At 46.4% G+C, this 24,878-nt stretch overlaps 1 protein-coding gene across 12 annotated transcripts in view; it reads right to left on the bottom strand.

Moving 5' to 3' along the window:
- The window catches only part of ABLIM2 (actin binding LIM protein family member 2), a 152,244-nt gene that overhangs the window by 25,672 nt on the left and 101,694 nt on the right, over positions 1-24,878 (bottom strand). For 3 of the 12 annotated variants that reach the window (XM_068149656.1, XM_068149657.1, XM_068149668.1), the window contains 8 exons: positions 23,436-23,582; positions 20,500-20,532; positions 18,285-18,405; positions 16,455-16,553; positions 8,481-8,582; positions 6,238-6,291; positions 2,316-2,368; positions 1,468-1,615 (listed from right to left, as the gene is read on the bottom strand). In XM_068149656.1, the coding sequence (XP_068005757.1) occupies positions 1,468-1,615; positions 2,316-2,368; positions 6,238-6,291; positions 8,481-8,582; positions 16,455-16,553; positions 18,285-18,405; positions 20,500-20,532; positions 23,436-23,582 (757 nt within the window). The remainder of the gene's footprint in view (positions 1-1,467; positions 1,616-2,315; positions 2,369-6,237; positions 6,292-8,480; positions 8,583-16,454; positions 16,554-18,284; positions 18,406-20,499; positions 20,533-23,435; positions 23,583-24,878) is intronic. The other 9 variants (XM_068149662.1, XM_068149666.1, XM_068149658.1 and 6 more) reach the window with 8 other exon arrangements.

The raw sequence follows: 24,878 nt of genomic DNA, 5'->3' as shown, positions 1-24,878 counted from the left end.
ATTCAGGTGCTCATTTCTGGGCAGTGATTTATCGATGTTAGGTGTGTGAGGAGGTCAGCTTTGGTCTCCCCTGCACCAGGAAATCCTACAAAACACCTTGCACACACGTGTGCAATTTCTGGTGGGGATTAAGGAATCAAATCCCTTCAAGCTACCCCAGTGAGACTGATGATCCAAAATAACTTCTCTTTATCTTGTTACAGCCTTGTGACAGACTTTGCAGCATCTGTTTTTCTTCTTCCTTGCATAGCTAAGCCATAATTTCCTTAATATAAGTTGATGGAGCCAGCTATCACATTTCCAAACTGCCCACAAGGCTGACATCCCAGCCCTGCTGCCAGACGTGCCTCGCATTGGATGCATTCCTTTGGAAAACTGCTTCCCCAGCTTGCTTACCCCAGATGACCCACTGCTGCTGTATGGTGCAAAGTAGAGGAGGCAGGGACAGGAATGACCCTTTGCTCAGATGCATTTAACCTATTTCTTTCCTTGTCATCTATAGCCTAAAATTCGGACTCGATTCTGGTGACCACTTCCCTCATCTCCTGACTCATCAAAATGTGGAGTAAGAAAGTGTGTAGCACATGCTTTTGGTTCTGGCAGCTAGCAGCTGGGCTTCAGACCAGTATTTAGTAACAACATTACTCCATTATTCCACCTGGAACGTTTCTGTGGAGTTGGAACTGTGAGCAGTAGCAAAACAAAACAAAACAAAACAAAACAAAACAAAACTGCTTATTCTAAGTTAAATCTTTGGAGGAAAGTGTTTATGATCATGATAGAGAAGAGATGGTTCCACAGTATTTAAACCACAGAATTTGTATCAAGGAGTAGTGCTAGGACAAGTCATCCTGTTGGAAGCAGCATAAAATCACAGAATCACACAGAATCACAGAATGTTAGGGGTTGGAAGGGACATTGAAAGCTCATCCAGTCCAACCCCCCCGTCAAAGCAGGATCACCTAGACCAAATCACACAGGAACACATCCAGGTGGGTTTTGAATATCTCCAGAGAGGGAGACTCCACAACTCTCCTAGGCAGCCCGTTCCAGTGTTCTGTCACCCTCACAGGGAAAAACATTTTCCTCCTGTTTCCACGGAACTTCCTATGCCTCCACTTCCACCCATTGCCCATTGTCCTGTCATTGGGCATTGTTGAGAAGAGCCTTCTGAGAAGGCACTTCTGTGTGTTAATGAGGGGCAAGTTTTGGTGGTAAGGAACCTCTGCTCTCCAGAAACCGTTTCTGTATACAAGCACAGCTTCTTCTGCCCCTAAAATGAAACTGTAAATGGCTTCACCAGCCCAACCTGAAGGCACTGAATGCTCACGAGCCACAGCAAAGCAGGTGTAATTAGGATAGGGAAACAAAGCAGCAGGGCAGGTAGGGAGCTGCTCTGTGGCTGAGGCTGCAGCAGGGCCACCTTGCTGTGAGGGCAGGCCAGGGGCTGTGGGATGCAGCACTCACGGGAGTAGCCGGCGGTGGTGCCCTCCTGCGCCCGCGGGAAGCTCTCTCGGTCGGATCCAGGCGTGAGAGACAGGGATCGCGTATCCAGGTCCGGGGAGTTAGTCCTGGTGTCCATATCCCCCTTCAGAATAAGCCAGCTGGTCTTTATCTGGAGAGAGTAAAAGCCTGATACAAGATTCAGGATATAAGATCTGAATGCACATCACCTGTCTGGAAGTCTTGTGAACTGACTGCACTTGACTACAATGCACCTTAGACACCACAACTACCCACACCTGCTGGCTTCCAGTTGCTCTGTTAGTGAAGCAGCACACTGTGCTCCCCTTTAGATGATTGTAGAGTCATGGAATTGTTCAGGTTGGAAAAGACCTTTAAGACAACCAAGCCCAGACATTACCTAACTCCACCAAGTCTGGTGCTAAACCATGATGTGCTATGTCACTCTTGTTAATCTGATGGTAATGCTTTTCTTGTACACTAAGATGCTCCTAAAGCAGGAGCCTGCAGGCTCAGCTGCATCACCTGTGTATGCACTGAGACTGCAGGAAAATTCATGAGCTCACTGCTCTTCATCTCAAAATCCCCACTTCTTCTTCACTGTAGAATGCAGATTCTGAGCCCTCTGGGTGACAGATTAATCATAAAATTGTTTTGGTTGGAAAACACTTTTAAGATCACCAAACCCAACCATTATCTAATCCTACACTGATCTTCTTGGGAAGACCCAAAAGTAGTAATGATTCTTTCTCTTGCATGCAAGGACACCTTTGTGTCTGACCACATTTTAAGCAGCAGTTGCTTCAAGGCAGATCAATAAATAACTTCTTTTTATTCCCTCTGATCATTACCTTCCTGCTGTCTTGATCCAAGCTGCCATCCTCCCCTTCTGATCTTCTTGCTGCTGGAAGATTAAGTTCATTGTAAAAATCAGAATAAATGACATCTCTCTCTCTCTCTTTCCCCCTACCCTCCCTTTTTTTCTCCCTCTGTTTTGGATGTGGTTATTTTCCAAACACTTTCAAGAGGGGAAAAAAGCAACTGGAAAGAACCAAACCAGAGCTGAGCAGGAAATCTGATGTATGTGGTCACTGCAAGCAGTGCAGTCATTTTCTGTGTTACTTTGGCCCTAAAAGTGCATCTGGTTACACAGATGTTTTGTGGTCTACACACCTGGGCCTCCTACATTCCCAAAAAGGATGGGCAATGATGAGAGCAAAGAAGATAGGAACAAATTTGCCATTATCTCTTCATGAAGCCTGTAAAAGAGGCTGTGTCAGAGATTAAAACTCCCAGTTCTTTGACCAACAACTTCTCTGACTACTTCCCTCTTAAATAAAGTCTCTTAACAAAAAACTATTAATGCTATTTTCCTCTTGGCTTATTTTCCTGTAACCTGCTGACAAGGAAACTCAACACTGAAACCCTAAAAGCTATTCATACCATTCACACCAACCATACAGTGTGGTGTTCCTTATCTTTTTATGTCCCAGAGGAATTGTTTCAGCCACCTCAGCATCTTACAGAAAGATTTCCTGCCAATTTTCACACCATTTCAGAAAATTGCCCAAAATTGGAGTCTTAGTTGCCTTTGTATCACTCTGTGTTGTTCTGGGGAGAGATTTGATGGTACAAAGCGGGAGTAATGCAGTGATCTAACATAATCTTAAACCCATGAGAACTCATAGCAAGAGGTCTGCTAAAAGGCAACACAAGAACCTTGTGCAGCACAGTCTGGCCAGAAAATGTATTTATTAATCATAAACCCAGTGTGGTAATACATAAGTTAAGGCTCAGATGAGATTCTCAGAGTCAGAAGTGGGGGGAGGAGATCAAGTTGAGCTGTTGGAAATGCCCTCTCCATTTCCCCAGGCAGCACAATGGCAGAGGATCTGCCCTGCGTCTAAACGAAGGCAAAAGGCCACCACCAGCAGCGTTTCAGTGTTGTTCTGTTGTGTATTCTGGTGCCCTCACAAGGCTCACATCCAGATCATAGGTGGTTTTGGTTGAGGAGGTGATACTTGAAAAATGACAAACCGCAGTAAGGAAAGAAAACCTATGGTCTAGAGGTGTCCATCTGTACTCGTGAGGGCTGGGGGGGGTGTGTTTCTCAATTCAATGTGGCAAAACAAAGCTGGGTCATAAAAAAATGGCATTATGAAAATTCTCAGCGTCTTCAGAGTTAGCTGAGAGCATCCTGATGAGGGCATTCCTCCAAGGATCATTTTGGTTGGAGAGGACCTTTAAGATTACCAAGCCCAACCGACAGCTCCACACCACCCGTGCCTACTAAACCATCCCTGAAGTGCATCATCTACAGGTTTCTTGAACACCTCCAGGGACAATGACTACACCACCTCCCTGGGCAGCCTGTAAGAGGGTCAATGGCATCCTGGCCTGCATCAGGAACAGTGTGGCCAGCAGGAACAGGGAGGTCATTCTGCCCCTGTATACTGCACTGGATAGGCTGCACCTCGAGTACTGTGTCCAGTTCTGGGCCCCTCAGTTTAGGAAGGAGGTTGACTTGCTGGAACAAGTCCAGAGAAGAGCAACAAAGTTGGTGAGGGGCTTGAACACAAGCCCTATGAGGACAGACTGAGGGAGCTGGGATTGCTTAGCCTGGAGAAGAGGAGACTCAGTGGTGACCTTATTGCTTTCTACAACTACCTTAAGGGAGGCTGTAGACAGGCAGAGGTTGATCTCTTCTCCCAGGCAAACAGCACCAGAACAAGAGGACACAGTCTCAGGCTGCACCAGGGGAAGTTTAGGCTGGAGGTTAGGAGGAAGTTTTACACAGAGAGAGCGATTGCCCATTGGAATGGGCTGCCTGAGGAGGTGGTGGAGTCACCATCACTGGAGGTGTTCAGGAAAAGACTTGATGGGGTGCTTGGTTGCATGGTTTAGTTGATTAGGTGGTGTTAGATGATAGGTTGGATGCAATGATCTTGAAGGTCTCTTCCAACCTGGTCTATTCTATTCTATTCTATTCTATTCTATTCTATTCTATTCTATTCTATTCTATTCTATTCTATTCTATCCTATCCTATTCTATTTCTATTTCTATTTCTATTTCTATTTCTATTTCTATTTCTATTCTATTCTATGACCAGATGGCAAGCTGCTTCTCTAAGAAATAAAGAAACATTCCTATCTGACAAATGAAGAATAAATTCCATATCACTGCAAGAAGGACTGAAACCTGGCTCTGTGCTATTTTGGGAGCATGCCCTAAATCACCAGTCAGCAAGTTGCTCCAGCTTGTAAGCATGGATCTTGCTCTCACTCCATCCGAAATCCATACAGAGAATCTGAGGCATTTTTGGGAACTGCTTTTGTTTCAAGACAAAGATGTTTCCAAAGGCAAAAAAAACCCTCCCCTACAAACCACCAAGTTTAATCCAAAGCATTATTCATAGATTTCAAACGTTCCGTGGGATGCCGAGCATCAGACTTCAAAGAGATGGAGAGAAGTGCAACCCGAATCAATGGGGGCCATAAAGGCCTGCCCCTCCCAAGTTCCTGGGAGGGCTTTACACAACACATCCTCGGCAGAGAAATCCAAGCGGCCTGAATTTCATCAGTGCTGAGCATTAGCTTCACCACAACAAGGGATACTCAGTCCTGCTGTGAAGCCCAGCGTGAACTGCATGTCTCAAACAGATCAGTGCCAATATTGCCAAAGACCAAACCCCTTCCTTTTTTCCCTCATGTTTTGAATGATGTTCAAACACTTCTGAACAATGAACATACACAAAAGAACAATCATGTAGGCTTCCCCACCCCTCACTTTCCAACCCCTCGCTCTCAGCTTCTTGCATGTTCCACTTTTCCACCTTTTATTTTTCTCTCTCCCATCCTGAGGTTGGGTGTTTGTAATAGCAACACAGAGGCTGTAGCTACAGCAAATCTGCTGGGCACTGCTGCAACTGAAACCTTTCAAAGCCAAATGTTTTAGAAGACCTTCTTGCACTTTTTGTTTGAAAGAACATTTTTGTGCTTGTTTGTTCAAACGTGGTCTCTTCGATGAAGGAATGTTCCCTGGCTCCTTTTCAGCATCTATTAGCTCAGTGTCCCCTTAGCTTGAGGAGCTGAATCATCAGTGGCTCATGTGTTCATACTTTAGCCAGGAGGTCTTCCAGAACAAAAGGTAAATCTTATTTAGCTCATTGCTGGGGGTTTTATTTGGTTGGTTTGGGGCTTTTTGTGAGTTACAGTAAACTCTGGTTTTGCTCTTCTGCAGGAAAACAAGGAGTACTTATTTTCAACACAACCCTGGAGAACATCTATCATCTATAAAAGAGAGTTGAAAACAGCTATCCTTGTTAGCCTATAGCCAGGGCTGATCTGTTAATTTCATTAGTAGCTGTTCATTCCAGTGATTATGAGGCACTCCTTACAGCAGTGCAAAACTGACACAGTCCAGACTTCAACTCAGTGTTTGATGGATGGGAAGTGAAAACATAAAAGCTGCTGTTTAGAATCCTGTCTGGGAACCAAAAATACCTGTAAAGTGAAACGACACAGCCAGGACACAGGACATCAGAGACAGGGCATCAGCTTGTGTAAATCAGGGAAGCTTACTTACTGAGTCCTTCCTTGGATGCAATGTTAGACAAAATGCTACTTCATTTTCATCTTACAGTTTTCCTTTTCTGTTTGAGGCCATAGGGCCAGAATGAAAGCACAGAAGGCAGCAAGCTAATTGGGAAGTCAGTGTGTGTTTGTTTGCAAAGCCACACAGGGAAAAGAGCAACAGAGCAAAGCAGACTGTACCATGCTGTTTGTAGATAGGAGGTTTCCTATAGATGTTATCTTTTACGCCAGTGTCTGAGGAAGAGGAAAGAGAAAGGAAAGAAGAAAAGAGTAAGCAAACAGTTCAGACCAGCTGCCCTTGTCTCCTCTCAACAACACCAAAAATGCAAACACTGCAGCAAACACTCCACACTCAGTCAGTGCTTTGTCATTCACTACTTAGTACATGAGAATGAAGCTTTATCCACCACCTCCAGGTATTTCAAATGTTAGCTGTCCCTGCCCACCATCTTGATCCCCTCCAAGTCCCTTGAAATGCTTTAAGACACCCTGAACGTCATCCACTTGCTGAAATGTAGGTGGTTACATCTGCACCACCACTGCATACTCTACAGGCTACACCTTGTCCCTGCTTCAGACAAGACTCCTGGACAACAGCCTGCTCTAACAGTCACACTTGGGAAGGGACTGTCTCCATTAACTGTGAAGGAAATGTAGATGTTCAGATACAGATGTTTATAACCAAAATGCTCAATATTCTTATTGCTAAGCCTACGGTTTGTCTGTGTTTTGTGTTGTGGAGCAACCTTGGCATTCCAGCAATTATTTGAAAGTGCCCAGAGCCATGATCTGGATGAGGGGATTGAGTCCACCATCAGTAAATTTGCAAGCGACACCAAGCTGGGGGCAGGAGTTGATCTGATAGAGGGTAGGAGAGCTCTGCAGAGGGATCTTACCAGGCTGGACAGAGGGGCAGAGTCCAAGGGGATGAAGTTTAACACATCTAAGTGCCACGTTCTACACACCGGCCACAGCAACCCCATGCAGTGCTACAGGCTGGGGTCAGAGTGGCTGGAGAGCAGCCAGGCAGAAAGGGACCTGGGGGTGCTGGTGGATAGTGGGCTGAACATGAGCCTGCAGTGTGCCCAGGTGGCCAAAAAGGCCAATAGCATCCTGGCCTGTATCAGGAACAGTGTAGCCAGCAGGAGCAGGGAAGTCTTTGTGCCCTGTGCTCAGCACTGGTTAGGCCACACCTTGAGTCCTGTCTCCAGTTCTGGACCCTTCAGTTTAGGAAAGATGTTGAGTTGCTGGAATGTGTCCAGAGAAGGTCAACAAAGCTGGGGAGGGGTTTGGAGCACAGCCCTGTGAGGAGAGGCTGGGAGAGCTGGGGTTGCTTAGCCTGGAGAAGAGGAGGCTCAGGGGAGGGAACCCTCCCTGAAGGGAGGTTGTAGCCAGGTGGGGGTTGGTCTCTTCTCCCAGGCAACCAGCACCAGAACAAGAGGACACAGTCTCAAGCTGTGCCAGGGGAGGTTTAGACTGGATGTTAGGAAGATGTTCTTCATAGAAAGAGAGATTGGCCATGGCAATGTGCTGCCCAGGGAGGTGGTAGAGTCACCATCACTGGAGGTGTTTAGGAGGAGACTGGATGAGGCACTTGGTGCCATGGTTTAGTAGATTAGATGGTGTTGGATGATAGATTGGACTTGATGATCTTGAAGGTCTTTTCCTGCCTGGTTAATTCTATTCTACTCTATTCTATCATAGAAAGGTAAGGGTTGCAAGGGCCTTCTGAAGATCATCCAGCCCCATTCATCATGTTGTACAGGCATGAGATTTACTTGGTACTACAGCTCTGGGCAGATAAAGTTACACATTACAACATGTGAGCCCAGAAGCTGAACTTAAACAAACAAACTGTCCCACTGAACATTTAGATGTGCTCAGGCAGTCAAAAAGGCTAACCAGCTTGAATTTCATGTGCTTGTTGACTGAATGTGAGCCTGAAAACTTCATAGTTGATGTGCAAAGGAACAGCCATGGTGAGCTTCTCAAAGTTTTAAAGTCTCCCAGCTATTTTCAAAGCCTATGTTAATTCAGAAATTAGACCCATAAGGAAAAACACAGCCCCCAAAACCTCCTCAGCCTTCCCTGCTGCACACAAATTCAACAGACCCATGCAGCCATGGCATGACAAATAATTTGATCTTTGTAGGCTTAATAACTGTTATCACTGGGTGCCTCCTCTAACACAGATTTCTATATAGATAGGCACTTAAGCACACAGCTCCCTAACTCCTTTATTTCTGAGACAAAGTTAAGGGATCTTCATTTCTCAGACTTTTTCTTCTCTTGTAGTTCAAAATCCAGAAATCAATGCAAAAAACCCCCCCCTCCACAAACAAAAACACCAAACAACCCACAAAAACCATTCAGAAGAGAACAAACAGGTGCCAAGAAGCAAAAGCTAAGCAGTGAATGCCTACCTGGAATATGGAAATGCCTAGGAGCCTGCTGATAGACAGAAGGTGAAGATTTGCTGTCTGAGTACATGGATAAGCTCGGAGTGCTCCGGCCACTTTCACTGCCTCCAAGGGGAAGAGCAAAGAAAGCAGATAAAAGGGAAAAAAAAAAAAGATGGAAAGCAAAGTAGAGTATTTCAAGCATAAAAAAAAGCTTGTTCAGAATGACTTGTTAATCCAACAGTTTGAAATGCATGGAGGGGTTGTAAAAGCCATTCATTTCCAGCACAGTGTATTGGCTCTGACTCCCAAAGTCTCATCAGTAATGAGTAACTGATAAGACAATTTCAGATGGCACTGCCCCACTCAGAAACTGAAGCTTCTTTTTCTTTAAGAACACTTCGATGCAGAGAGCAAAAAAATTGGGATAAGAGCATCCACAATCTTGTAAGGTCTCCCACACAGCTTCAACTGAATCATCTGCACTGGTTAGGCCACACCTTGAGTCCTGTGTCCTGTTCTGGGCCCCTCAGTTTAAGAAGGACATTGAGACTCTTGAACGTGTCCAGAGAAGGGCAACAAGGCTGGGGAGAGGCCTTGAGCACAGCCCTGTGAGGAGAGGCTGAGGGAGCTGGGGTTGCTTAGCCTGGAGAAGAGGAGGCTCAGGGGAGACCTTCTTGCTGTCTACAACTCCCTGAAGGGAGGTCGTAGCCAGGAGCGGGTTGGTTTCTTCTCCCAGGCAACCAGCACCAGAACAAGAGGACACAGTCTCAAGCTGTGCCAGGGGAAGTTTAGGCTTGAGGTGAGGAGACAGTTCTTCACTGAGAGCCATTGGAATGTGCTGCCCAGGGAGGTGGTGGAGTCTCCATCCCTGGAGGTGTTCAAGAGGGGATTGGACGTGGCACTTGGTGCCATGGTTTAGTCATGGGGTCTGTGGTGACAGGTTGGACTTGATGATCTTTGAGGCCTCTTCCAACCTTGGTGATTCTTTGATCTATCAACCAAAGGGGTTTAAAAGTGTAATGCTATGGCTCATGGCCTGCTCCTGAAACCAGGAATGAAATCATTCTGCAGTGTTTAAATTAGAGCAGAACTAGACCAAAACCCCAGCTGTTCCAGCTAAGCCAAACATTCCTGAACCCAGCAGTGACAAAACCAGATGTCAGAATTTGGTTCTTAATTGCAAACTTTTCCCACAAGTAACATGCCACAGCATTTCTGACATAGGCAGACGAGGTTGGATTATCAAGTCATGGGTCTATAATGCCATAGCCACATCCCCAAATTTCAAGGAGACACACAGGGGTTGATCCGTATTTCCGTCCTGATTCCACGTTTCCACTTGTTTTGTCAAGTGCTCATTGAATGCCCTTCATCCCCTCTCAGCTGGTCTCCCCATGGCATATTCTATGGCATTATAGTGCTGCTTGGCAAACAAAAAAGTAAAGCTCTACTTTTTTGGGACTTGTTAAATCCGCTTCATTTACAGCACCAGAAGCAACTGGAAGCCAGACATGACATTTACTCCAACATAAAAGGGTTGTTAACTTGCTGTTACTGGTTTAGTGGGGATGGAGCACAAATTTAATGGCCAGTGATGATGAAATTATAGCCAGTTCTGCAAGGGTAAAGAAAGTGAAGCAGCTCAGTGCGCTCTATCTGTAACTTGAGTTCTGCCTTTGGGGAGGGCAGGTTTTATAGCCATGAAGCTACTGAATTGTTATAACTGTCTAGGCCATGGCCATGAAGGGGGGGGTCTCTGCTTCTGCTGACAAGCAGTGGATGCATGGTCTTTGGTCTGTCACCAAAGCCAGCCTTGACATGCACTGCCAAAGTCAGCTGGGTAGTGCCACAGAGCTCAGCGGGAGCAGACGCAGGCCAGCTGAGGTCAAAAGAGCATACTGGGTACTGCATGATGAGATACCAACTAATCCACCTGGAATGTTGTGCCTGCCATTCTCACAGTTGGTGAAAAATTAAAACTCCCAAACTAGTCAGCTGTTCCCACTCTGTACTCATTAGCAGTGACTTCTGTGATCTGAGAAGTGCAGATCCCAGGTGCCCCTGCTGACAGCTTATGGTACTTCCAAAAAGGGAAGAATTAGTGAGCTACTTAAACTCACCACCAGCCTGCAGGTGGCTTGTCCTCAGACAAGCTTCAGTTTCTCAGTTTCATCTTTGCTCATGGAAGGAGAGCAGTGGGGACAGGTTTTCACTGCTCAGGTATGAATTCCCTCTCTGCTCTTGCTGCTCAGATGCTTGCCCAGATGCTTTCCCATCCTTGCTACATGGAAGAAGCCCCAACATCACTCCCAGTCCGAATGCAAAGAGCAGTGGCAGACACTTGCTTGAGTAAGGTCCCTTACAACTCCCAAAAGCTTGTGGGTGGTGTTCACCCCAGTGTGCTGTGAAGGGAGCTGTGTCCAGTTCTGGGCCCCTCCATTTAAGAAGGACATTGAGACTCTTGAACGTGTCCAGAGAAGGGCAACAAAGCTTGGGATGGGTTTGGAGCACAGCCCTGTGAGGAGAGGCTGAGGGAGCTGGGGTTGCTTAGCCTGGAGAACAGGAGGCTCAGGGAGGGAACCCTCCCTGAAGGGAGGTTGTAGCCAGGGTGGGGGTTGGTCTCTTCTCCCAGGCAACCAGCATCAGAAGAAGAGGACACAGTCTCAAGCTGTGCCAGGGGAGGTTTAGACTGGATGTTAGGAAGAAATTCTTCCCAGAAAGAGAGATTGGCCATTGGAATGTGCTGCCCAGGGAGGTCGTGGAGTCACCATCACTGGAGGTGTTTAGGAAGAGACTGGATGGGGTGTTTGGTGCCATGGTTTAGTTGATTAGATGGTGTTGGACTTGATCTCAAAGTTCTTTTCCAACCTGGTTAATTCTATTCTAGACTAGTCTATTCAATTCTATTCTACTGAACTCTTTTGATTGGACAAGGAAAGGAAAGTTTTCAAGTGATTTTTGCAGTGTATTCATTTCTAATTCCTTCTCAAATGATACATTAATCATACAGTATGAATATAATAAAAATATATATTCATATATATGACCTGCATGAAAAAAAATCACTTTCCTGAGCAGTGACCCCCCATGGTGCTGGCATTGTGCACACACAGGGAGTTGTTCTTCAGGGAGAGGGCAGAGTGCCAGCGAGCAGTCAGGAGGAAGCATTCATCAAGAGGAATAAACTTGGAAGGGAACAGGATGCAAGTGCAAGCACCAGGGGACAGCAAACAGGCAAACTGCTGGATGTCAGGATCGTCTGTGTGGTGCCGTTTGCAAAGCCATCACCTCTAACTTGCACAAAAGGGAAGCACTAAGGACGAAATGAGGGAAAAGGTTCTTGATGCAGCCTGCTGACACAAGCTGATACACATTTAAACTGTCGTTCTGCCACTGGTTTGGACCCAAGAGCTGTTGCACTTCACATGCTTTATAGACATAATATAAAAGAGTGTTTAATGATAAAGCAAACTAAAGAGCCATATAGAAAGTTCATGAGTGGGAATTACAGACAGTCGTTTCAGCTAGCCTAGAATTAAAATCTCCACAATGAAGCTTTGCCAAGAGTTTGTCTCTGTCAAGCTTTGTCTGGCATACATGGAAGAAGAACTTCAAATGAGGTCCCAGAGAAAATAAAGCTACCAGGCAGAGCATGTTTTCAAACTTCTGATTTTGTCTTCCACCGCAGGCTGTGATCTGCTCTACTGGCCAGTGCAGAGCTAACAAACCAGAATCATGAACTCTCCTCTGGATTTTGTTTAACTTGGAAAGAAGCTGGAAAGGTTTACTTTGAACTTGAGTGTCAACCACAAAAACTTCCTTGCGTCCCTTGGCTGCTGACAGGGTAGGCTGCTCTTTTAACCCTGTGTATGTGGAGCCAACTGACCAGAGCTCAGCCCATGCTCCCTCTTCAAGGGATTGTTAGGAGAAGTATAATGCTGTTTATATCTCCTTCCTAGTCAGCTTTCATCTTATCTGGGAGGATGGGAAACTTGATAGCAAGTTACAGCAAGAGCTGTCTAAGTTCAGGACTGAACAACAAACAGATACCACTGACCTAGAGAGGGAGATGTCAGAGCCTCCTCCCGACACTGGATCCTTTCATATCTCTGCACACTGCATCAAGCCAGACAAAGTTGTTTTGAGGTTGGAGGACTAATTCCTCCCAAGCTTTCAAAGCCAAATAAATGGACCTTGGAGGCTATGCTCCTGTAGTAGAAAGGCAAGAAACTTTCCACCATGTTTTAAGCAAGCATTTTTTCAGCAGGGTTCATCGTGGCCTGACCTCTCACTGACTCCACCACCTCCAGAGGAAGAGTTACACCAAGTGTAGGTAGGGAGGGTATCACACCCTGTGATTTGCAAGGGCATGGACTGTGAAGCTTTCTTGAAGTGAGGCTATCACAGCATTTATTCTGAAGCTAAAAATCCTTAAAAGAGCCCAACCAAATCATTTGCAGGATAAAGCAGAGCTCACCCTGCTGGCTTCATGGGAGCCAGACTCCAGTGCACTGAAGGGAGAACAACGACTACCAAACCCGTGTCGCTCTCACGAAGGATATGATGAACCTCAGTGAAGTCAAAAGGAAGATTCTGGTTTAACTTCCCTGGGGTAAGAACACTTATCTCCTGGGGGCTTAATATACCACTGTGGAGTGCTGGTTTTACAAAGATTGCTTCTCAGCAATGCATTGGGTTTGGATTTAATCAGGTTTATTTTATTTTATGTTTATTTCTCAAGGAATGTGAGTCCACTTTGTAACAGCTGGAGTGGCAGCAGTAACCTTGCTTTGGATACAAAGCAACTATTGGTACAATCCTCCTCTTCCCACACTAACCACTTCGAAGAGAAAAAAAACATAGCACGTAGCACGCCCTGCATCATTTTCCTCCAGTCCTGGCTCAAGGTGAGGTCCCAGATGACTGGAAGCTGGCCAACGTGGTCCCCATCCATAAGAAGGCTCGGATGGAGGAACCTGGAAACTCCAGGCCAGTCAGCCTGACCTCAGTGCCAGGGAAAGTGATGGAGCAGATTATCCTGGCGGCAATAACTGCACACCTGAAGGATGGCCAAGGGCTCAGGCCCAGCCAACATGGATTTAGGAAGGGCAGGTCCTGCCTCTCCACCCTGATCTCCTTCTATGATCAGGTGACCCGCCTGGTGGATGTGGGGAGGCCTGTGGATGTGGTCTACCTGGGCTTCAGCAAGGCCTCTGACACCGTCCCCCACAGCAACCTGCTGGCTAAGCTGTCAGCTCGTGGCTTGGACCATTACACTCTGTGCTGGGTTAGGAACTGGCTGGAGGCTGAACCCAGAGAGTGGTGGTGAATGGTGCCACAGCCAGCTGGTGGCCAGTCACCAGTGGCATTCCCCAGGGATCAGTGTTGGGCTCCAAGTTAGGGGCAGATGTTAGTCAGTTAGAGGGTAGAAAGGCTCTGCAGAGGGACCTCGACCGACTGGACAGATGGGCAGAGTCCAATGGGATGGCATTCAACAAGTCCAAGTGCCGAGTGCTGCACTTTGGCTACGGCAATCCCATGCAGAGCTACAGGCTGGGGTCGGAGTGGCTGAGAGCTGCCAAACAGAGAGGGACCTGGGGGTGCTGATTGACAGCCACCTGAATATGAGCCAGCAGTGTGCCCAGGTGGCCAAGAGGGCCAGTAGCATCCTGGCCTGCATTAGGAATAGTGTGGCCAGCAGGAGCAGGGAGGTCATTGTGCCCCTGTACTCTGCTTTGGTTAGGCCACACCTTGAGTCCTGTGTCCAGTTCTGGGCCCCTCAGTTTAAGAAGGACATTGAAACACTTGAACGTGTCCAGAGAAGGGCAACAAGGCTGGGGAGAGGCCTTGAACACAAGCCCTATGAGGAGAGGCTGAGGGAGCTGGGGTTGTTTAGCCTGGAGAAGAGGACACTCAGGGGTGACCTCATTGCCCTCTACAACTACCTGAAGGGAGTTTCTAGCCAGGAAGGGGTTGGTCTCTTCTCCCAGGCAACCAGCACCAGAACAAGAGGACACAGTCTCAAGCTGTGCCAGGGGAGGTTTAGACTCGAGGTGAGGAGAAAGGTCTTCACCGAGCGAGTCATTTGTCATTGGAACGGGTTGCCCAGGGAGGTGGTGGAGTCACCGTCCCTGGAGACGTTCAAGAGGGGATTGGACGTGGCACTTGGTGCCATGGTCTAGTCATGGGGTCTGTGTTGATAGGTTGGACTCAATGATCCTGGAGGTCCTTTCCAACCTTAGTTATACTGTGATACTGTGATACATTGGCATCCTCCCCAGGTAAGGGGAAAAAAAGTCTGCAACTCCTAGGAAAAAAACCAAACCAGAGACCTTGAAGAGGATGAGGGCAAATCTTTTGCCTCCTTGTGGACTGTGATGTTAACTCGGTGTCCAACAGTGAATTATCTAACGCAGGCTCTGCAGGGCTCAGGGTTACCTGTATAGGGAAGTGACAGAGGAGTTTGCCTGCCCCCCAGCAGTGCTGAGAGGCACCACAAGCAAAATATTTTAGCTTCTTGATAGAAAGTGCTGCAGAATTGCAAAATATTGTCATTTAAATCGCACCACTAATAATTGTTTGGGCGCAGGGAGCTGCCACTTGAGGATTTCTTCCTCCAAACAGGAGCAGTAAGTAATTGCTGCTGCTCTGAGCACCAGCAAGTAGCACAGAAACTCATTTGAATAGGACTGCTGCTAAGCAACTGCAGGCAGGCTTTGGAATAAGAGCTTTCCATGGAGTGGAATTGTGCACTGCAGCACACAAAAGAGGTTTTTCTTACCCAAGTACATCAGGCTGGATAACATCATCACAATTTAGAGGACAGATCAAAAAAGCCTGCTTATGCAGTGCCTCTGAGAATAGCAGCTGTGTGCCAGCCTTCCATGAAACAGGTGGGTGACTGCTTGTGGTTGTGGGAAGGAGCTCTGCAGGTAGAGTTTAACAAGACAACAAAGAGTTCAGTCTCATCAGATTTGGTTTTTTCCCTTGTGCATGGAAGACCTACACTTGCTTCTGCTCCTGTTTATAGCAGTGGAAACACTGTGGGCAGAATTGCCTGTGGATGCATCAGGGCCCACTGAAGATGCCTTCTTTCTCCAAAGGCAATGAGTGCCTGCTAGTCACTCGAGTCTGCAATGCTGGCTCCTGCAGAGGGTCCCTTCCTTTTGGGTGTGATGACAAGAACTGTTTGGCTTTATTAAATCAAACAGTCCAAGAGAGCCAAGGAATTGGCATTCAAAATGCTTGCCATTCCTGTCTCCTCCCTGTATTACTGTTACTGAGGAGGACAGACCCAGGGGAAGATACACATGGTAGTTGAATGTCTTCTCTTTATGGTATCTAAGAGGCTACAGAACCACAGTCTTTGCCTCAAAGTTTGCTTCCTCAGTACTGTCTTGGATACATAATGTGGAGGTGATTAAAATAAAATATCCACTGCCAAAACAATTAATGTCAAGGAGAATAGCCCCAGTTACTCTGTTTTATAACTGATGGCCCAGATTATGCGCTAATCAGAGCAGCTATATTGATTTCCCCACCTTATCTGGCATAATGGTTGCTAATGCTGCACAGAACATGAAGAATACCTGACTGCAGGGTGGAAGGTTAGGTAACTGACTCCCCAATGCTGGACCCAGTGTATAAGCTTGTTACAATATTTATGTAGCACCACCAAATCAGGGTAAAGGCAAACAGTGCATTGTAGAACAACAGACTTTCAAACTATTTCTGCCTTCGTTTTCATTATAAAAGCTAATTCTTCCCCTCTGCCCCTCTTGCAAGACACTTAACACTCACTGAAAACCAGCAGAAAAATCAAACAGCCCACCCCCACCCCGCTCTTCAAACTTACACAGTACATCAAGGAAGCACTTGCACAAAAGTAGGACAAATTTTACCCAAGTGGAAGCCATGCTTGCACAGACATAGAAGTGAAACACAGCTGAATAAATCTACAGGACCACAGCACGGGCTTGCATTCCTGGACCTTACCTTTGAAGTAAGGGATGTAATGATGTCTGAATGCAGATGTAGGGCTTGGGTGTTGGGGCAGGGAGATGCAGCTACTGGTACCAAGACTCAGAGTACCAGCTGGGGGCAACAGAGAGGGAGTGAAAACAGACGGCTTTAGCTCGCTTACTGGAAGCCACAAACCACCATGTCAGCTTTCCTTTCTGTACTGGAACATTTTCCTCCTGATGCTTAGAAGACACAGTTTAAGACTTCATCTTTCTCTGGTTATTGCTAAAAACAGCACAGTGGCCACACTCTGTGGTTGGCCAGTGGCCAAGGGCTTTCCACAGCAAGAAAGAGCCCTCTGTGAAGTGTTGAGAACGTAAGGCATCAGAAAACATTCCAGAGAAGGCACCGCAGAAAGCATGGCTGCGCTCAGGGGCAACATCTGCATACTCCAAAGCTGCAGGAGGGAAGGATGTGTGCTCATAACGGAGCTCATGGAATGAAGTGGGGAGAGCCTTGGCTGCTGCGCGCTGTGCTATGAGTGGGGCTGGTTCTCACTGTCCTCAGTGCGTGCTGGCAGGGTTTAGCTCACAAGGCACCAGGACACTCAAGGGCAGGGCTAATTGGAGCTTTTTGAAGAAACATCCTGAAGTTATTTTGGCTCTGAATGTTAGACACCTGACTAAGTGCTTTGACAGACACTCTCCCAAGTCCTCTTTGTTTGTTTTGTTGTAACAATATCTCCATAAGATATACTGGAGGACTGCCTGCAGCTGTTAAAGGGGGCAGTTATGATGGCTATCTTCTGAATTTTCAATGAGGCTGAGAAACCTTAGAATTCATTTGGAATTTCTTTTGTCTTTCCCCCTTCCTTTAGCAGCGTGCAGTTAAGCTTAAGTAAGACACAGCTGCCAGCCCTTCAGCAGAGACTGATCTTTCCTCTCTAACAAATCTTCGACACTCAAGCTCATTTCCACGTTGTCAAAGACTTTAGGTAGCATAAATATTCAATTCCTGTAAAAAAACCTGTTTCTGTCACCCACAGAATTTTCATTTCCACTGGAAGGATTAAAATCCTTGATTGTCAAGACTGGTTTGTGATTGTAATTTCAACTACATTAAAAGACAATTAAAAAAATGCATAAATATGCTTTGTGTTCTCCACCCAAATGATAGAGTAGAGAAAAGGTAGAATGCATTTTGATCAGTTTAATGGATTGTTTCCAAGGATAAAACTCCACAGTGCCCAAACATGAACAGGCTTTTGTGAGGAGCTCTGATGCAAAGATCGAAAGGAGATGAGCCCTCCTCTCTGTGCAACAAGAGCACCAACACAGCTACTACAGCCCAAAGCTGCAGTCACCAGGGCTGTAAGCTTCTCAGTTGAAGCAACCTGGCCTTCAAAATCCAGCCATCAGAACCAGTACTCAGTCCTCCAGCTCCTGCACTGTGGAGAGGAGACATGGACCATAATCCATACCCAAAAGGGATACCAAGTCCCTCCATCCCCCTCTTGACTGTGTTACATTCACTGCTGCCATGCTGCACTTTGAAGCAGCTGTGGATTGAATGTGTATCTTCAGGCAGGCTGGGACTAGGATGAAGTGATTTAAACTGTTGTCTTCTGTTTACAGGCACAAGAAAATTCCACCTTGCCAGGTGCCTCTTTTCATTTGCTTAGGTGCTCCTTCCTGAAATACATTTTTCTTTTCTCCCCACAGGACTCTGTTCACAGCAACTAAAACACTGCAGAGAACTGCTAGCCCACCCTTAAACCCCTGTCTAGCAGAGCCTACCCTGCTTACTGCATAAAACAAAGGAGTGGAAAAGCCTGGAGAATAAATAAGGCTGCTTCTCAATTACCTGGTCTGCTGTAATGCTGAGGAGAATGGGAGGTTGGAGTGTAGCGACCATAGCCTAGCGAGCCAGCAGAGCTAGGACTTGATGTCCTGTACTGCTTGAAAGATCTGTCATCTTGGTCACCCTGAGAGGAAGAGAGGAAATACATGTCAGCAGGGAAGCGAAACAACCTCCAGAGCAGGCAGAATGTGCCATTTTGCATGTTGCTGTGCTGTGCAGCTGGGAGGAGATGCTGTCCTGACACTCCATGCAATCTCAATGAGACGAGGTGGCATCTTCACTGCAGTGTGCCCAAAAGAGCTCTGCCAAGGGTCAGAGAACACTCCTGTTCCCACCAAAGTCAGCACACACAGGAAATAGACAATACAATATCAGAAGAACAGAACACTCTAAAGTGTTGTTCCAGGACAGTACAATTCCCTGAACATACAGGGGTGGGTGGGAGATGAGAGCAGGTCAGCATGGTGGTCCTGTGGCCACTTTGTACCCGTGTGAATAGATGCATCATAGTTACAGGTGACCCAGGAGTCATCATTTGCTGGCTTCATTACACCACAGAAAGTGTCTCTGCTGTCTGACATGCCCAGTGTGCCACATCCCACCATGCTCAGTGCTAGCTAGGGAAGTGACAGCAACACTCAGACGTGGCATTAGCATTAAACAACACACACAACCCATTTCCCACTAAACCCTTGGCTTCAAGCACTGAAACCCATGTAGAATCAGTTGGGAAAGACCTTTAGGATCCTTGAGTCCAACCATTATGTAATTCTAACAGGTCTGATGCTGAAGCACCCATTTCAAAGCCCTAAACCACAGCTGCACTTTGCTGCACTGCCTCCTTAACACCAAAAGCATTACTTTGGGAATCAGATGTGGCAAGCACTTTTTGTGAGCTAGCTGTGAAAGCAACTTCAAATTTAAGACAAGGGAAGATTGGCTCGAATTAACTCCAGATCAGAACAAATCAGTGTGGCCTGCAGACAGCCAACTCCAAGAACTGCTTCCCCTCTCCTATTCCAGCAGGAGTGAGTGAAGATGCCATAGCAGGTGTTTGCCCCTTGTCAAGAACACTAGGACATCTGTAGGCACCTGCATGACTCCCACTGGATCACCCATCATTTAAACATACAGGAGACTCTCCTTAGCCCCATCATCATCCCCCAGATTCCTACCAGGACAGTGTAACTTAGGCATCTATTCATCTTCAGATTCCCATGTGGCTACTCTAGGAGTAGTCACCTAACACAAGTCATGGCAACATCAACCTCCATACCAGTGCCACTTCTGGAATTTAATAGCATTGACAGTTTGATACCTGCTAGCTAAAAGAAACTCTTCTAAGCTTCCAAAGTATCAAGGTGTCATATTGATTGCTTCAGACCTTACCTTTTGTCTACTTTGCATCTCTGGTAAGGAGCAGCGAATCAAGCTCATGAAAGCCAATATTAAATAAAGCACATTGTTTTATTTGCAATATTCAATTTCTCTCAATGAAATTACATCTCTGCTGGTTAACTTCCCTGTTTCACCAGGGAGTATACTAGGATTTACAACCCTGAATGGAAGTCCACAATGCTCCAGTATTACCAACAATGTTGAAATGCATAAAATCTGGGGAGATGGAAAAACATCCAGGCTGGCCCTGGATGTGTCACTGAGTAAATACCTGGGAAACGTTGTTAAATGCTATCATTGCTTCCAAGGGGGTGGTGCTTGAAACAATGACTGGCTTGATTCAGTAATGCACATCAAAACACACAGACCTAGATTCTCAGGTATGTGCAAATGATTGACCATTGTGTGTGTGTGTGCACAAACAGTGTCAGCAGCTTAACCATTTGTGGAATAAAGGGAATGAAAAAAAAAAAAGAGGAGAAAGTCGTGTCAAGCATCCGTTCAAGTCAGCTCCCACTGGCAGCTGTGGGTGTCAACATAAATCACATTTCCCAGGGTAATTTATTTAGGAAAGCTTGAAGAAGTGACCACCATACATCATTTATTTGGGAAGGCAGAAACGTGTGTGACAGTGGAGACAGAGGCGTACAGATGACAATCCAGAAGCAAAGCGCACATCGAGCACAAGAGGACCGGGAAACCCACAAATGATAAACCCCATGCACGGCAGAGGCAGGAAGCAACCCCCACACTTCAATACGACCAGGTTTATGCATCACAAAAGGGGTCAGAACAGGAGAACAAAGGCATTGGGGATTACCTCAGTAGGTGCTGGAGAGAGCAACTGAGGTGACTGCAAACAGCAACACAAAACAAATTAGTGATACAAATCCATGCATGATGTTACTTGTGAGAAGAAGAACTACTCTTATAATCCCAACATCCATGTCTAACACGTGATGCAGTTAGGAAGAACTCCTGTCAGGGAAGTTTGCCTTTTTTGGGTTTTTTAAGTAAGTAAATAAGGAATAAGAGAAATCATTTCACATGAAGAGTTTGTTGGTTTCTCTGCTGCAGAATCCTGGGGGCTGGGGAGGTCGGTCCTGTGCCACAGAGCATGCTGCAAGTCGGGAAACTCCTGTGTAAAGCAACTGCCTGAAATTACACCCCAGCCCTGGTTAGCTCTGCACCGAAGCACCTCCAAAACCTGGACCAGAACTTTGCTGTGCAGAGCTGGCTGTTTCAAGGAAAGCAAAATACTTCATTTCTAATGAAACATCATGGAATCTGACAGTTTTCTGTTCACTCATTTTCCTTTGGTTAGTTGAGCAAATCATAGAACCACAGAATGTTTTGGGTTGGAAGAGACCTTAAACACCACCTAGCTCCAATCCCCTTGCTACGGGCAGAGACACCTCCTACTAGACCAGGTTGCTCAAGACCCCATCCAATATGACTTTGAACACTGCCAGGCTTGGAGGCTCCACAACTTCTCTGGGAAACCTGTTCCAGTGCCTCAGCACCCTCATGGAGAAGAATTTCTTCCTTGTATCTAATCTAAATCAAGCTTCTTACAGTTTGAAGCCATCACCCCTCACCTTGTCACTCCACACCTCTGTATAAAGTCCCTCTTCAGCTCTTCTAGAAGCCTTCTTCAAATACTGCAAGGCTGCTCTAAGGTCTCTCTGGAACTTTCTTTTCTCCAGGTTGAACAACCCCAACCCTCTCAGCCTGTTTTCATAGGAGAGGTGCTCCAGCCCTCTGACCATCTTCCTGGCCCTCCTCTAGACCCACCCTAACAGTTCCAAGTCCTGAAATCTACTGAAACTCCTGCAGCTGCAGGTAGCAGTCAGGATGCTGAAATTTGGAAGACAGGAATTTGACAACCCCCCATCCCCTCAGCAGCATCAAGCATGGACATATTTGGAGCACCATGAACATGTGGATTGCAAGCACAGCCCCAACCACCTTAGAGATGGTCCCGGTGACTGAGACCTGACAGGAGCTGGGCACCAGGCTGTTTAGTCCATGCACCTCTGCCAAGCCTAGATGTACATGGACAGTTGAGGAGGGCCACAAACATCATCAGCACCCACACATTTTGTCATAGTAAGGAAGTGTTTACACTCCATAGGTTCATGGCTAGGCAGTAGCTTTTGGCTTAGTGAAATCAAAAACCTAAATACCATTTAAACCTTTTACCAGATCCAACCTTAGTTCTTTTTAGGATGCACTATGACAGAGCTACTGTGGCTCAGCACTGGACAGGAAGGGTTGGGAAGAGTCTGCACACCCTCCCTGGGCAGCACATTCCAATGGCCAATTATTCTTTCTGTGAAGAACTTTCTCTTCACCTCCAGCCTAAACTTTCCCTGGCACAGCTTGAGACTGCGTCCGCATGTTCTGGAGCTGGCTGCCTGGGAGAAGAGACCAACCCCCTCCTGGCTACAACCTCCTTTCAGGTAGTTGTAGAGAGCAATAAGGTCTCCCCTGAGCCTCCTCTTCTTCAGGCTAAACAACCCCAGCTCCCTCAGCCTCTCCTCACAGGGCTGTGCTCAAGGCCTCTCCCCAGCCTCGTTGCCCTTCTCTGGACACGTTCAAGTGTCTCAATATCCTTCTTAAATTGAGGGGCTCAGAACTGGACACTTCTGTCTCTGTGCATTCACATCTCTTTCATTGCTATATAATGCTCTTTTCTTTTTATATTCTGGGGCTTTCTCCTTCCCTTTGCCACTCATATTTGGCTAGTACGAGTAGCATGACGTTGTTCCAGATCCCTTGGTTCTATCACACTGACTGCTAGCTGCACAAAGAGACAAAGGTGGCCAGACACTGGAGTCTTTTTCAGGGGTGTCTGTGCTGCACTTCACCTGAGAGCAGGTTGATGACTTCAGTGGCACTAAGTGAAAAAGTGACAGCAGGACTGGGGCTGTTACACACAGGCATTTGTTCCTACACATCACTCACACCTAAAGAAAACAAAGCAGATTTCCACCCTAGCCCAGATATTTGTTGCTAATATCCCTGAGTAGAGCTAAAAAGGTTTAATTTGGAAAAAAACAGATCTAAAGTTCTAGAAGAAACCAGAAATTCAACTGGAAGGTTAAATATGGTTAGGGGGAAAAGGTAACTTGCATGACAGGGGTTGCATACACATATGCTTCACAAAACCCAGTATTAGTATTAGTAAGATCATGTTATGTTAGAGTCCAGTAGCACAAACTGCACAATGTTAGCTCTGCAGGTTTTGAATGCATGCATGACATGAGGATGAACTTTAGTAAAGGGGACAGTTGCATGAAACTTGCACATGGGAGAGGTGATACCACTGTTGTGTTACCCAAATAACAGGGTACACCTAAAAAAAATAAAAGATTAAATAAAGCCATGAAAGAGGTTTGGCTTCGCTTCTGATTTGTGCCTTATAATTAGCAATGGCTTCTGTTCCCTACTGCATGCATGAAGAACTCCTCTCTCAGAGGAACGTGTATTTAAGGGGCATGTCATCTGCTTTGAAAATGAGCACAGAAAGCAATTCTTTCATTTCCACCCACTAAAAAGTGAAATGAAGATCTCACTGGTGTCTTGGAAGGACTTGTGAGTGAATGGATGACGTGACTCAGTGAGAGGAGCTGTAGATGTTAGGGTTTGGGTGTTCTGGTTTAATGATGCAGGTTTGGGAGCATTCAGCAGCATGTTTAATGATGCATAAAGACTCTTAAATTCACAGTAAAAAGAATACCCATGTTTCAGTACCTCCCCGTAACTATGCCTGTCATCTGAAGAGTAACTGATATATGGAGAATAGGAGATCATGTCTGGGCGGTCAATGTTATAGATGGCTTTATTTTTAGGAAGAGCAGCCAAATCCCTGTAGTCAAGAATTTCATCTCCAAGCTTTGCCTAAGAAAAGGAGGAAAGAGAAGCAGTGAGAATAAGAAAGGATACAGTCAGGATGCAATCAGAAAAGGACAGACAGGTGTAAGCAGAAAAGTCAGCATCATCGTCATGACAAACCATTTACCATAGAATCAGAATCAACCAGGTTAGAAAAGACCTCAGAGATCATCAAGTCCAACCTGTCACCCAACACCTCACGACTACTAGACCATGGCACCAAGTGCCACATCCAATCCCCTCTGGAACACCTCCAGGGATGGTGACTCCACCACCTCCCTAGGCAGCACATTCCAATGGCCAATTATTCTTTCCGTGAAGAACTTTCTCTTCACCTCCAGCCTAAACTTTCCCTGGCACAGCTTGAGACTGTGTCCTCTTGTTCTGGTGCTGGTTGCCTGGGAGAAGAGACCAACCCCCACCTGGCTAAAACCTCCTTTCAGGTAGTTGCAGAGAGCAATAAGGTCTCCCCTGAGCCTCCTCTTCTCCAGGCTAAGCAACCCCAGCTTCCTCAGCCTCTCCTCACAGGGCTGTGCTCAAGGCCTCTCCCCAGCCTCATTGCCCTCTTCTGGACACGTTCAAGTGTCTCAATATCCTTCTTAAATTGAGGGGCTCAGAACTGGACACTTCTGTCTCTGTACATTCACATCTCTTTATTTGCTATATAATGCTCTTTTCTTTTTATATTCTGGGGCTTTCTCCTTCCCTTTGCCACTCATATTTGGCTAGTAGGAGTAGCATGATGTTGTTCCAGATCCCTTGGTTCTATCACACTGACTGCTAGCTGCACAAAGAGACAAAGGTGGCCAGACACTGGAGTCTTTTTCAGACAAATCACCCCTCCTTTAAAGTGGTTTTGGTGTGCAGGGTTCCCCTACCAGAAGCAGCAGTGAACAATCAAATCCATATTTCCAACACAGACTCTCCAGATGCTGAAAAACATTTGTCAGGTCTTTAATTTATCCCATTCAGCTGTGTCCCAAAACTTCACCTCCTTCCTTCACAGAATCACAGAATCAACCAGGTTGGAAGAGACCTCCAAGATCATCAAGTCCAACTGATCACCCAACCCTATCTAATCAACTAGACCAAGGCACTAAGTGCCTCATCCAGTCTCTTCGTGAACACCCCCAGGGACATCAACCCCACCACCACCCTGGGCAGCCCATTCCTGTGGCAAATCTCTCTTTCTGTGAAGAACTTCTTTCTAAGATCAAGCTTAACTTACCCCCTACACAGCTTGAGACTGTCCCTCTTGTTCTGTTGCTGGTTGCCTGGGAGAAGAGACCACCCCCCACCCAG

This window comes from Melanerpes formicivorus, unplaced genomic scaffold (genome assembly GCF_026170545.1).
Source record: "Melanerpes formicivorus ecotype bairdi unplaced genomic scaffold, bMelFor1.0.p_v2 SCAF_18, whole genome shotgun sequence".
NCBI lineage: Eukaryota > Metazoa > Chordata > Aves > Piciformes > Picidae > Melanerpes > Melanerpes formicivorus.
Note: the sequence above shows the minus strand (reverse complement) of the source record. Positions and strands in the feature narration are given on the sequence as shown.